At 44.6% G+C, this 14,828-nt stretch overlaps 1 protein-coding gene across 5 annotated transcripts in view; it reads left to right on the plus strand.

Annotated features, from left to right (window-relative positions):
* Nucleotides 1-14,828, plus strand: part of RNF115 (ring finger protein 115) — a 39,928-nt gene that overhangs the window by 1,148 nt on the left and 23,952 nt on the right. For 3 of the 5 annotated variants that reach the window (XM_030542361.1, XM_030542363.1, XM_030542365.1), the window contains exon 1: nucleotides 14,486-14,629. The exons of the other annotated variants lie outside the window; for them this stretch is intronic. In XM_030542361.1, the coding sequence (XP_030398221.1) occupies nucleotides 14,501-14,629 (129 nt within the window). In that variant the 5' untranslated portion in view covers nucleotides 14,486-14,500. Of the gene's footprint in view, nucleotides 1-14,485; nucleotides 14,630-14,828 lie in introns of those variants that run through there. 5 annotated transcript variants of the gene reach the window in all.

Genomic DNA, 14,828 nt, shown 5'->3' on the forward strand with positions numbered 1-14,828 from the left:
GGACTGGAAGGGATGTTGAGAGGTCATCTAGTCCAGTCCCCCACGTGGAGGGAGGACTTCCAATTCTCATGGTGAGAAGGGCAAATTTCAGTTCCCTGGACAGAGGATCAGTAGGGCCGCAAGCAAGGGTGCTTCTCCCTCATGCCCTGGGAAAATGGTTCTCCTTTTGAATACCCTCTCTGGGTGTGTGTATCTCAGTAAAATAGTCCCGTATCTCTTTGAGGTTGACGTTGTATGCGATGTAGTCGGGGGCCATGTCACAGCTAACACCAGCGGTTCTGCAATAGGGTGGTAGGGTCAGGACAAGTCCAGTCTGTGGTCTCTCCATTTAGATCCAAAATGGTTAGAGTCAAAGGGTGTCTGTGTTGTGCTGCTGATATTCTAGTGATGTCACAGACCGTATCGTGGTGACCTCCTGTCCTAGGAGGCGTTGTTGGGGAGCATGAGGCTATCTGAGGAGAGGAATGGGCAATGCAGCTTGACCAGATCAGACCAGGCATGTAATACCTTTTTTGCCTGATATATGGGAATGTCTGGAGATTCTTTGCTAAAGGGGTCTTTGCCCCCCCGTGCCTAAATTTCCCTACCTGTAAAATTAGGATAATACCTACCTACCTTCTGAGAGAGCAGGTATAGGAAGATTGTGAGGATCTTTAAGTTTATGATGCGCCTTACGATTCTCAGAAGAAAGAAGCTAATGAAGACCAGGGTGCTGCAGCAAAATCTCAATGATCTGGACCCCGAAACAGGGTGATGTCCTCCAATTCCTGGGGATTTCGTAGATGCGGGGCACCCTTCAGTTATCCAGACTGATTCAGCTTCCCTCTGACATTTAGGTAAACGAGGTAATGCTACGCTATTGTTCTTCCCCTCTGCACTGTGAAGGGAGGTGAGAGGGGGCCTCAAGGATTTTTTTCTTTTTTTTTTACTTTAAAAATCATTCATACATGACGTGACTGATGATCCCGAAGATTTCTCTAGCTTGCGTCACGGGTAGCTCACACCTCTGCAACTGCATATAGTCCTGTTGAGACTTACGCTTGTCCATCAGAAATGCAAATCGATCATGTATCTCTCTGCTTCCAAACCCATCCTATGGCCCTTCAAGTGTAGCTAGTCGCCCTGCATTCTGGTGTTTTCTCTTCTTTCTCTCCCCCTCCCAAATCATGTCTGGTTCCCTCTTTATACTACTTGCCTCTGTTGCTGACTTATGCAGTTTTCCCTCCCATGTTTCAACTGTCCTTTGTTGTAAAGAAACGCTGCCTAAATTGCTCACGACCAATTCTTTTCCGTGACTGGGATTCAGGATTTCCTGATGCCATTAGTGCATTTTCTGGTATTGGAACTAAAACTCCAGGCCTAGTATGTCCATGCATTTATATGTCGCGTTGTTATTCGATTGTTCACCGTGTAAACATCTTAGCATTGGCTCCTTTTTTTTTCTTTTGCCTTGATGTATATGTCCTACCCTGGCCCCTTTATTTCTGAATCAGAGTCTTCAGTTTTGCTCTGCCTGGGCATTAGAGCTTCTGGATTCTTTGTAAGGTTAATGGTTTGACCTGGCTTTTATTATAATTAGTAGCACCCAGAACCCTAATTGGGATCAGGGTTGCATCATCCTGGGAACCTGTCTTCTCCCTCTCTGTTTGTGGACACCGTGTTGTGCTCTTGAACATTTTCTGTCTTCCACCCCGCAAGTGGCTGCATTTCAGGTATTCTTGAGGATGATACATACTCTAGAAATGTGAGATATTATTACCCAGACTTTATAAATAATATATTCAGGACTTGTACCTGCCAAACCAATGAATCGTTTCACCTTTTCAACCTCTCCACTACAGGGGTGACAACCTCTTTATCTCATCTTCTTCTGGTCACACACCTAAGCTGATGGGAACCTGCTTGAGTTAGGGGCCACCCCGCTCTTTCAGTCACCTCGTCAAGTTCTCAAGCAAGGGATCTCCCGTCAGAGTCCCAGGCAGCCACTAAGGAAGGCCCTGACGTGCCTTGTCATGTCATATTTCTGGAGTAGGACTCTTGCACTCTTCTGAAGGCCAGTCATCATGAATCAGCCTGTGTTTTGCAATCTCTGGTTGAGGCAAACTTTCTTTAAGGAGCATGAAATTGGGAGGAGAACTCCTTAGTTCTAATGATGCTCTGATACTGATTTCTTTTGTGTCCTTGGGCAAGTCACTTCCTTTCTTCATGCCTCAGTTTCTCCATCTGTAAAATGTGGCAAACATTGGTCTCATGGGGTGATGGGTTACTGTTTGTAAAGGGCTCCATTAGGACTTGCTTTCAGATCTCTGAATTATCCAGTAGAAGTACATGGACTTGTTTGCCTCCAAATACGGGGAGATAGCTCAAACCAGTGACTTGGGCCTGGTCTACACCCAAAACTTAAACCTACCTGCTTTGCTCAGAGCTGTAAAGGACATCATGCCGTGAGCACCGTGGTTAGGTTGACGTAAGCCCTGGTGTAGATGAGGCTGAGTCGATGGAAGGATTTTCCCGTTGCCTGAGCTACTGTGTCTTATAGAGGTATATTCCCTGCTTTAATGGGAACCCCCCCCCCTTCCCTTGCTGTAGTCTATGCTGCCCTGCTACAGTGACCCAGCTGCAGCATCCTAGGTGTCTTGCTATAGCGCAGACATGGCCTAAGGCTGAGAACTAAAGACTGAGAGTCAAGACTTCTGTTCCCAGCTCTGCCAATAACTTCCCCTCTCTCTGCCAGTTTCCCCTCATAAAATGGGAAGTTTTTGTGCTGCTTTGGTGTGATCCTTATATTAGGATAATGCCAGCTTAAAATAAAAATGATCTCTTTTGAGGGAGATTCTGAGATTGCTTACATAGTGAGGCGAGGAGGTAATCCTTTATACCTGGAGTAACATGCTGCTGAAAAGTGTGAGGCCTATTCCTCCTTTTGAAGCAAGTGTACAACTTCTATTGGTGCTTACTGCATGGACAGGCCTCAGGTAAATCTCCCAGAATGTCAGCGGGACAACAGATCTTGGTGTTGTGCTGATCTTCAATGTAGCTGTGAATTGTCCTCTATTCAACAGCAGCGTCGTTGTGATCAACTATATATAAAAAATATTTAAAATCCGCTATTCCCATCTCTGCCTCCTTCACCAAAAAAGAGCGAGAGAAAGGCAAGCAATCCTTGAAACAAACCATGTTTATACATGGCTGGAGCTGTTCTCCTCCCAGGGTGTCACGTGAAGGCTGGCTGTTCACTGACAGCCACAGACAATGTTAACGCATGTTGGATCTCAGTAGTAATGTTTCCATAGCTTCTGTAGCATAACTGATGTGCAAGCCACCATTGGCTGAATGTGACCTGGTTTCATTTGGGGGGCGAGGGGAGGGGGGGAATAAACCATGTTCCCTGACTGCCATTTCAAATCACGCTCTCTGCTGTGTGCTGCAGGTGCAAGTCATGTTGCAGCTGCAGCCCAGCGGATATGTTTTTATTTTAAGGTAACGGGATAACTCATCTTGATTAAACCCAGCACGAGAGAGAAATCAGGAAGGCTTTTCAGAATTCCAAGTTAAATATCTGCGGTGAAGCAAACTGCTGCCATGTGCTTTTTAAAAACATTCTTCCCCCCCAATGGCCCACGTTACAATGAATCTGCAGCTTGCCCCTCTCTCGGGTCTTCTGTGATCCTGATCAGTTAATGTCGTCAAAAATCTCATGGTCCTTTTTGTCAGGGTTAGGTGACTGACCCTGGCATCTTGATCATGCCCCAGTTGTAGTCTGAAGATATCAAATCCCTGCAGTTTCATTTATGTTGGGGGGGAAAGGGTGTAGAGCTTTCTTTCACTTAACATTTCTCCACTCTTGTAAAGCACTTTGAACTCATCCAAAGTACGCTAAAGGTTACTGCTAACTTCCCATCCCGAACTGTTGTTTAGGGTTGCAGTGCACTGTTAAATGGTGGCCCCGTGTCACCACGGGTTTGACTGCATTTTAGTGATGGATTAAATGATCCTGGTGTACTAATTCTTTAAGTGCTAAGAATGTGATCAGCACTACGCAAGTCAAATACACAGAGTGGTCGATATAAAATGTTGGCCTCATTGATACTACCTCTATAACCAAGTCCAGGGTACAATACGATTGCCCCTTGCATTGGTGACAACACAGTTAACGTGTAGTGAGGATAGAATCTGCATCCCTCTAAGTCCTTATATTTGGGTAAAATCCTTGTGAAGACAAGGCAGTCTGTAGTTTTCACTCAAGTTAGTGGGTGAAGTTAAAGACGTATGGAGGAGCCTGGGGTTTACCTTGGCTTGCAAACTCACGAGAAACTGCAAACTGTCTTGTCTTCATTAGGATTTTGCCTCGTATTAGCTAACTTGAGTTATGATCACATCCGTTTTCCTAGTGAAGACTTACCTCAGCTGGGCTAAACATTGGAGTGTTCAAGGGTTTAGTTTTGCTCCAGGAATGGAGTCAAATCTTGATTCAGCTATGTTGGTGGAGCAGTACTCTCTTTTGGGGAGTGAAAGGTGCTGAAGGAATGTAAGCTTGCTACCCCTCGTCACATCAGAATTGTAAACTAGGAAACTGTACTTTTTCAGACTTCCCCAAAACTGGCTTCCGATGTCATCGTCAAAGTAGATTTTAATCCCACAGCATGGACTCCCAGTGTACGGTTAAAAGAAACTTTTGAAATGTTTTCCATGTTAATATTAAATCTGGCTTCGTATTATCTGGAAGAATGAAACTTTTTTACTACATGCAGTACATCAATGTTATAAGGTAAATGCACTAAGCAAGAGAGGGGAAAGTCCTATCTACTCTCATCCGTGTTGGACACAGGAATAAACTGGTTGATTCTCTTTAAAAATCCTGTGACCCATATCCCTTAAATGATTACAGTCTGTCCTGCGTTGGTTGGCGATAGCTTTGTGTAGGGAAACATTTTCTAACGGCTACCGGAGAACCGTAAACTTATTAGAGGAAAAAGACTCACAAGCTGTGCAACTTAGTCCATCATGAATTGGCATCTTCCTTTAAGCTGGACTCTCTTGACAGGTTTTTCTTTCTGGTTCTAATGGTTTTTTTGTTCCAGAAGAATACCTGTAGTAAAGGCTACGCTGAATGGGAGGCACCTGTGCCATTTCTGCTGTGGTCTGTTTAGGTTCGAATAAGGAATGCCTGCAATATTAATTTAAAAGGTTCAACTCATCTCAGGCCATTGCGGCTCAGCCTTTCTGAGAATGCATTGCAGGCTAAAATTTCTGCAGAATTGTACAGCTCTGAAATATTGATTGGGGTCAGGACACCCTTTTAATAGAAATGATCCAAGGGCACTTTACAAATGTAGGCCCTGATCCTGCCCTTGCTTAAAGTGAATTCCCGTTGACATGAACACATGAGTAGTGCTATGAAAATGAATCAGCCTGCTTGTGCTTAAAGTTAACCATGTGTATGTGTTTGCAGGCCTGGAGCCTTGGAGATGGGTCCTGTTGCCCTTTATGCATACGAAATTGTCACGGATCACAGGATCAGTACTGTTAACCATGCAAGATGCAAGCTATATGAGATGCAAGATGTTTATGGGGCTTATTTAACCCTTGCCGCTGCTCCCTTCCCCCCGTGCAACCTCCTCTTGGCCTCAGTTTTAGCAGTGTGAAGTGACGCTGCACAGCAGTTTAAAACAGGAAGTGAATAATACCATAACCAACTAAAACTAGAGGAGAACTTTTAAGTAGGCAAAAAATACTCACCTGTGTTGCAGGCTGGCCAAGACACTGGGTTAGGTCATCCATTGCTCTTCTGCCTCGAAGATAGTTGGCTCACAATTAAAGGGCAAAACGTACTTCTGTGGTGTCTCTCTCCATATGAATGAATTTTGCCAGACAGAGCACATCAGGGTAGGTAAAGGGTAGGAAAACAACTACAGCATTGAACATACATGTATAAGGTGAAATAAATAGGCTCGACTATAAAGTAATAGCAGCTAGCTAGTGCCGTGGCTCTAGGGAAAGGTGGTAGGACCCAGCAGGCTCCCGCATTCCCGCAGGTGAATTGCATACGTTTGCATCTTGCTACAAATCTGCAAAGCACTTGGTGCTGCATGAGGAAGAGAAAAACACCAAGGTATCGAATAACTATTAAGACAAAGTTCAGGTAAATGGAATTTCCCTTTCCTTGCAGTGTCGCTGAAGAGTCAATACAATTTTATATAGTCAGTGGAGCTGTCCCAAAATCCTCTGCAAAATACAGTTACCAAGCTAAACAATAGCAGAAAAAGAAATGAAAGGGTATAGGCACAGCACAAAAGAACTGTGTTCAAGATCCATGCACAGAACACAGTTCAGATAGTAGGAGCTACAGAAGGGAAAGATACTAGGTTTTGGTTTTGGTTTTTCTTCTCCCCAACTGTGAGGAAATTGTTTTGGTTAAGGCCAGAAGGGGCCATTAGCATCATCTAGTCTGACTACCTGCATATCACAGAAATTATATAACGTGTGTGTATATATAATAGATTAAAAAATTATCTTTAAATTGTTCCATTCTAAGTTGCCTGACAAGTTCTTGGCATAGTGTGAGCAAACAGCTCAAACTGTAAATAGCTAGTATGTCTTCCTTAGCTGCTGGCTAAAAATGTTCTTATGCCACGCCTTTTACACTGGTATGTGGGTGCCATGTTACTTCTGAAGTGAACTAACCTGGCTATTTAGTGGCCCACAGAAAATGATTTTGGTGGCTCAACTGAATTCCCAGTGGAAAGGTGCCTGCATCGCTAAAACTACTGCAGTTTGGCCAAAGACGGACTAGACCGCAGATATTTGGCTACCCTGTAGGGGACTGTGCCGCATGTAAGGACTGAGACACATTGATCATATGGAAGAAATTAGGGTGCTTGGATCCTTTTGTGGGTGCATGAAGATTTAAATATTCATCCAGCATATACCAAAGGAAAATTTAGCTTGAGATTCCCACATAGGACTGTAGCTTGCTGCTTGCCCTGGAAGGTAAAGAGAGGAAAAGAAAATAGAGTGTCAGTGACCTCAGTAGAATGGTATGGAGGTTATGTATCTGAGCGCCTTACTCTCTGGTTGATGATAACATGGCTAAGAAGCCCTGCACATGTCATTCCATTGCCGTTTCCCATGATTTGCCTGCTTCAGATTGAGAATCAAGGCAAAAGGCTGAAATACGTATTTGCCCTCCGATTCTGACTGCTTAAAAATAATTGGGCTTGGACGCTTCTGCACAGTTAATAATCGGCTGGAGGGACAGAGGGCTTTTAGCAGACTGGCCACATTGGGGAATGCATGAATCAGAGCTGATTGGTGTTGACGGAAGATTGGCTAGGTGCTCTGAGCAGTGTGCTGGAGACTTCTAGACTCCTTAGCAAAACTTGCTCTCCCTATCCCTTCCCCACTATGGCTCAGTCCTGCCTTGGAGATGGTAGGTACCTTCAACCACTGTTGGAGGTAACAGCGAGGGGTTCAGTTTCCAGGGACCAGGGCTTTCCAGCCAAGACTGCCACGAAAGGGGCCGATTGTGATCATGGTTCTTATGATGCAGGGATGGGACTGAGGCCCACCGTGATAGTCCATGTGAGCAACCTCCAGTCACCCCATAGCTAGACACTGAGCAGTAACTTAATGATGAAAGGTTCTGTATCCCTGAGCAATCCAGCGCCTCTTTATTCTTCCAGCTTTCTGGGAGAGTTTTTCAAACAGTGGGTAGTATTAGTGTAAGAAATAATTCTGAAATACCATACACTGCGCCACTCATCTGTTTTGTTCCCATTGCCGATTTCCCCTCTATCTTAGTTATTCAGTCCAAATGCTGTATTTATCTCCGTTTGTATCCTGCAAGTAATAGTATATTAGCTTCTGGGCAAAATGCCTGTATTCAAGTCTTCTAACTGATTGGATGTAGGAGAGGACTTCCAAAAATGAACAGGGCCACAGGCCTTAAATCTGTAAATCTGAGTCTTTGTGCACAATCATGATATCCCCTGAAACACTGCGTCATGGACTCTGGAAATAATCAGCCTAGTTTTAAAGATGTTCATCCTAGCATCTTCTCTGAGAGGAGCTCACATCAGCACCAGAATCCTAAGCAGAATTTTATCTTGAGGTCTGTCTTCTGGAAAAGAACCTCTCTGCGTGCATGTCCTTCACTTGGACTGCAGTGAACTGCACAGCCAACTGAAACGCATCAGTTCTGCAGGCCTAGGGAAACAGCAGCGTCGGTGATGACACGGAATGGTGCAGGTTTAGCAAATCTTTGTAACATGGTGGTTTCAACAGAGAAAACCAAGCAAAGGATTTTAAGCAAAGCCAATGCCGTGCTGTTTGGGTTGAGCTGGAATTTGGCATTTGTTTAACATGTAGCTGCCTTTCCAAAACTGGCTCTTGTGTTTGGTCCCTCCGTTGTTGGGTGCCCAGCATAGACACAGTGGGCCTGATTTTTTTGAGAGTTGCTGAGCATCCTCAGCACCCAGTGACTTCAGGTTCAGCCCAGCACCTTTTTGAAAATCAGACCCCAGGCATCTCAAGTGGGGATGCCTGAAATCTGGGTGCTCTTAGGAAATGTGTCCCTCTCATTCTAGTCACATTTTTCATAAATCAGGGCTGTGAACTCATCCGTTCAGCTGTACAAAAACCACCCTCTTATCTCACTGCCAACTTAAAGTAAAGTTGGCTTGTTCCTGAAAGATAAAAGTTGTGGCTCTGTCAGATCAAGAGAAGGGCTGAGTTCCAGACTCAAAGAACCCCTCACCATGAACACCCTGCTAGCAGCAACTTCCTGTTGAAATTAGGGGCTTGAGTCTCAGGAGCACCATGGGAAAGGGAGGAGGAGTGTCTCTTCAGACTCAGTTCAGCAGGTGCCCAACTTCAGGGGCAGGAGCAGACCCATTAAAGTCAATTGGATCACTTGAATGCTTAAAGTTAAGCATGTGTTTAAGTACTTCACTAAACGAGGGCTTCATGTAACTCAAAAAGGGATAGCATGGAACCTTTGGGCTTGAGTCTCTTCCCATTAGATCTTCTAGGCCCCTTGTCTGTTCCCTATGTCACTTGTTGAGCTGCTTAGTCCAATCAAATAATACTCTGTATTTACGCTCATAGAACATCATATTCTTCAGAGCATCCTTGTAACACTCCTGAGTCAACCCCTCTGAGTTCTAAATACCAGGAAATTGACTTAAAATACCCCACAACCGTGACTCTGCCCTCAGAGCGACGACATAGCTCTTGGCTGAAGTCCTTTGTAGATCCATCTTCCAGCCTGAATAACTTCTAAAATATTGTTTCTGCCAAGTGGCAGTGGGTGGCAGACATTAGCTGAAGTCAATCCTGATCTCAGTTTGGGGAGAATCAGAGCCATAGTTTGAACCTGGGGTCTGTGCAAGAAAAGTTATAAGAACCATAAAATGCTCAAACAACTTCAAATTTGAACCATAACCCTACAGCAGGGCCCTAGGAGGCACAGCAATTTTGCACCATAAATAATTATCTTCCTACTAGTTATTGATGCCTTCAAATACAGATGGTTACATGGTCTTACGTGCTTCCTCCCTCAGTGGTTGCTTAGTCTAGCTGTACATATTGGTATTTCACTCAAATACCTGCCTTTACACAGAACTGAGCAATGCAAGTCTTCTTTCAGATGTGTCTGTTCTCTTTAGCATCCCAATATTTTATTATTTTTTAAACCGACCTCAGACTTTCACTGGTGCTGAGCTCCAGTAATTCTGGGCTCCTTTGAAAATCCTGCCACTTATTTAGCTACCTACCTGAGCTCTCCATAGTAGCTTGTCCCCTTATGTCCAAGCAGGAAGGACAAGTCGTAAATGTTCAGGACTGATGCATCAATGTAGAAAATAACAAAACAAGATTAATCTGTGGAGGGCAGAAGGGCTTGTGATCCTTAATAAGGGCTCCTAGGTGCTATGGTAATACTAATTATAAATAAATATATGTGGGAAATCATTAGAAAGATTCGATCGGAAGGGAGAATGTGGAAAGCAGTTATGCTGACCCAGATGCAAACAGGACTGTAAACTGGAATTTGCAATAGGACGGCAAAAAGACCAGTGCAAATTTTGAGGCTGCACCCATGAAGGCATCACATGACATGGCAGGGAGGTATTTGTCATTCTCTCTATAGCTCTGATAACATCACTCCTGGAATTTGAGCAGGTATTCGACGCCAAAAAGTATCAGGAATTCAGAAGAGCTGGGTGATGCATTGTAGGGAGTAATCCTTTATTGGGTGGACTGGACTAAGTGAGAGGTCTCTTCTATCTCCGACACTTAAGTAACTTGTCTTTTGTTTGTGCTCCCTGTAATGCCCTGTCTAATTAGCAAACCTCTTGATACCTAAAATACTCTCTTGGTTTGTATTTTGTAAAGATTCCTGCTGGGTTGTTGACAGTCTTCCTGGGAGGTGGCCCGAAGCCTGAATGTGCAAATATGTCCTAAACGTTTAATTCAGTATGCACTCCACCGATAAACTGTGTTCAGTTTTTTTAGAAGCATCTGGAACAAGGGGGAAATATTAGCGATTCTTGGATTAGATTTCAGCTGTTGCTTATGACTGAACTAGTTCCATGAAACCACTAGTGAGGTGTAAAGTAACTTGATCATTTCCCCCCCGCCTCTCCCTTTGACCTGTTTCGTATCTACCTGGATACACATGGGGTTCAAGAATATGGATGACTATGTGCTGCCAAATTCAAGCTTGAAATTCTATTCCTGAGTCCTGGGAATGTTCCTTATTAAATCACTCTTCAGCATGGTGGGGGCAGAGGAAAAATAATCTTCAGAGACTGTGTGGTGTTTTGTTTTTTTTTTTTGGTGATGTCTGCCATAAATTGAAGCAGATTTATGAAGCTGGAGCAGAACTAGGCCACTTTCTAAATAAGCTTTTTAAGACCAGGAATTGGTAGGGGGAATCTCTTAAATGCTTTCCGTTCTCTCATCAGTATGCTGATGGGGACAGGAGAAAGGAATTCCCCACAACTCTAGTGTAAGAGCAGATCCCAGAATGTTTAAGTTTGCAGCCAAATTTTTACGGCCTGTCATTTAAGGGATAAACAGTAGCTTAGGCTGTTTTATGAGGTCATTGCCTGTTTTTCCTCAGGCTAAACAGCTGATTAGCTTGCCCTCATGGAAGCCAGGTTTTGCCACAGAGTTGAAATGCTCCCTGTTGTTTTAAAGTGAATTTTAAAATTTTAGAAAAACATTCCAGGGTTGTTCCTTAGCCCATCTGGGATGAACTTGGAAACTGGAATCCTGGACTATGACCACTAAATGTTTACAGGATGAAAAATGCTGGCACAAACTGGCACCCAAGGCTGGGGTATTTAAAGGGGTCTAATGACTTAGATGCTTAGCTTTCCTTGACCATCAACAGAAGCTGGGCGTCTGACTCCCTTAAGCCTTGAAAATACCATCCCTAATTGGCAGTCTTGGAGGAGAGGTTAAGAACTAGAAACCTGATCTTGTCTCTAGAGGAGGCTCCTACAGGTCAGCATGGAGGAAGCTGCTGTCTGCGCTAGATCTCTCTGTCCATCTCTGGGGCTGTCAATCCAGCACACATCACGAATGCTCAGTTCACTTTACAGAACAGTACTTAAATATGTGTTTTTTAAAAAGTCTGTTCTAATGTCTTTACAAAGCAATCCATTCTATTTCAAAGAGACAGCAGTGGAGCTAGCTGCTCTTCATGGAGTGGAGTCTTACCTCTGCGAGAGAGTCCCATTAACACCAGTGCCCTTCCACAAGGGCGAAGGGATACCCCTGCATGGGACAGCTTTCAGGATCAGGGCCAAAATGCCAGTCCTGGTTCATGGACAGTGGAATGCCTCAGCCAAGAGGCTAGATTGTGATATTGTGACAAGACTTCATCCATCAAATCCGACAGATGTTACGGAGTTGCAAATTGCAGAGTGAGCTGCGTTTAGGCTGGCTGAGGGCTCTCTTGGAGTATAATTTATCATATTAAACGGTTTCAGAACCTCCCCTCCCTTGTCCTGGCACAGCAGTTTTCCCCACCCTCAGTATCTGACATCGCAAACAGAGTCTGGGTATGTTTCCAAGGACGTTTCAGATTGAAGGTAAATACCAAAGTACAACCGCTTGCACAAGGTTTTCAGACCATGCATACAATGGGCCTTAATGTGTACCAATATTTGATGAAGTCAGCATTTAGTGGAGGCTGTGTATGTTAGGGGGCATTGCTGTACGTAGGGTCACTGAAATATTTGAAAGATTGCTTCTATTTGCCGACCTCAGCATTTTTTTAAGTATTGGGCTAAGGGACCAGGTCCTCAGCTGTTATAAATCAGCACAGCTCCATAGCAATGTTGGTTTACACCAGTTGGCATCTTCTGGGCCAGATTCTCATTGTCGTTACTTTCCAGTCACAAATGCATGGATTGCCATGTGTGTTGGTATAGAGTGTGATCTTCTGGCCAGTCACAGATGCTAGCCGGTGTCTTCTGTTTTTCAGGGCAGATGCCATCACTGGAAGTAAGGTTGTTTACAGAGGAGGCAGGTTCTTTGAATCACTTTCCTTTCCATGCTTGTGTCACCAGAGTCTTCCCTGGGTTCCCCCCGAAAGTTCCTCGTTGCTGATCTTCAGCTGGGTATTGTGAAAGCCAAGAAAGTGCTCTGTATGCTTGGCATAAAGGGAATGCAGAGCTGGGTGTTTTACGTGCTACTGCAGCCTGTGGTGCTTACAAGCTTTCCTGACAGCTTTGCATGGCTGCTGGATAAGATGAGGGAGAGTACAGCACTCCACAAATCATGACTTTGGAAGTGGAGAAACACTTTCCTATAATGAGCCGATGGGGGTTCGATCTGAACCCCCCCATTTTGGGACATCTCTATTCATCCCTGCAGGCAGGATGGGAGTATTTGGTGATCGGCAGTGTCAAGATGCTTCAGGAAAGTCCAGCAGGGTGAGCATGGGGCTATACAGACAGCGAAAGGGTATACCCCAAGGCAACGTGTTGTGTCACTTCCATACTCTTGCCTGAAGCCTGGTGACGAGGGGTCCAGATACAGGCAATAGGCTTTGGCGTGTGTTTGTTGTTTTTGCTAGCCTGTCACGCGGGAAATGCAGGGTGGACACCAAGCAGTGCTTAGTGAGATCTCTCGTGTCAGTTGAAGGGAAGGTTTGCAGGACTGGGTCCCTGATCAAGCCTAGCTTGAGGCAGGAAGTCATGGAAAATCATTGTGGTTGAGGGATTTTTCATCTATTAGGGTGAGTATTTTTAAAGGGGCCTAAGGTTGAAAGTCAGTGGGAATTAAGCCTCTGACTCCTTTTGCCTCCTTAATTTTTTTAGGTCAACCTTACCTTTGTGAAGCACCTTCCATGGAAGGATCTCAAAGAGCTTTACGAACGTTAATGAATTAAACCTCATAACCTCTCCACCCCAGTGAAATAGGGGGTAATATTGTCTCCGTTTTACAGATGGGGACACTGATGCCCAGGGAATGGAAATGTTTTGCTCCGAGTCTCTCAAGCCCATGGCACAGATGGGAACCTAGATTTGCCCCTCCTTTGCATGTGTTAATCGCAGGAGCATCCTTCCTTTTAGATCATGCACTCTCCCCAGGACCCCCAAAATGGGGAGCCCAACCACCCAGTCATTAGAGGAACTCCAGCTACCTGTATAAATGAAATAAGTTGGGCTTCCTATTTGTTCCAGCACATAAACTAAAACCTGCTTTTTAAAATCTCTTTCCTATAACAGATGCATCTATTAACTTTACATTGATATCCTTAGCAGGGCGTTTGCCTAAATTCATATGACTGGGGAACCTCTGGATTCCCCAGTTCTTGAAAGTTTTTTGCAGCTGCGCCACTGGCACCCCCGCCCTCCCTTGCATTGATGGTGACCTCCCAGGAGGTACCGTTCTTCTGGTCTTGCAGCTTCCGGCCTTGAGTACAGAGCACGGAGAAGGATGATGTCATGGTTGAGCTCGTGATAGGAAAGGTGGATGCATGAGTCCTGTGGTTAATATTTTGGGAGTTTAAAGGGTTATAGCTTTGTGTGGCCATTCAAGTAAGGGGACAGGGCAATATGCAACAGGAGACAGACATGAGGACGTGCATTTAAAAAATGTCCAGCCTGAATAATTCAGGCTTGTAAAGGGACAGCGTAGTCGGCGAGAAAACAGAATACCAGGCAGAGCTGGTATCTGGTTGGCGGACTGAGTGAATCCAGCTCATTTCTCTTATCTCCTTCTATGAAAGTGGCTTTAAAAAGAGATGACAAAGCTGTTTATGCTCTGACTTTGATAATTAGAGTGACTAGCCTGTAAATTCCTGCAGTGCTCGCTACAGGAGGGCCAGTGCCGCGGCAGAGCTGCGTTTGAAATAGCTGCTTTCTGGCACCTCTTTAATTGAAGTGGCTTTTTTTCTGTCACCATCGCTGTCAATTGGCAGTTGAAGCAGTCCTCCTCCGAGGCCTGTTATCGAAGTTCTCAGCTCTTCTCGGTAGCGTTTTAAATGGCACTCTTCTTAAATGGAGTTATCCAGGCTGGTTTGCTGCTGATAGATAAAGACCGTGTTCAGGCGGGTTGTGACAGAGCAGCCAGACGCCACGGAGATACCAATGCTGATCTGTGGAATTGCTCTGTAAGAAGCAGAAAATCTGCTTTCCAGTTAAACTATCCCAATGTACATCTCCAACTGATAGATTGTAATAAACTACTTTGCACCTTCCCTAATGTCGATTAATCTGAGACTGTCTTTAAGTATTTTACACCCAATCATAGCAGCTTTGTGACTTAAATATTCTATTCACTCGATGGATGAATAAAATGGATCACATGAG

Source organism: Gopherus evgoodei, chromosome 24 (genome assembly GCF_007399415.2).
Source record: "Gopherus evgoodei ecotype Sinaloan lineage chromosome 24, rGopEvg1_v1.p, whole genome shotgun sequence".
NCBI classification, from domain to species: Eukaryota; Metazoa; Chordata; order Testudines; family Testudinidae; genus Gopherus; species Gopherus evgoodei.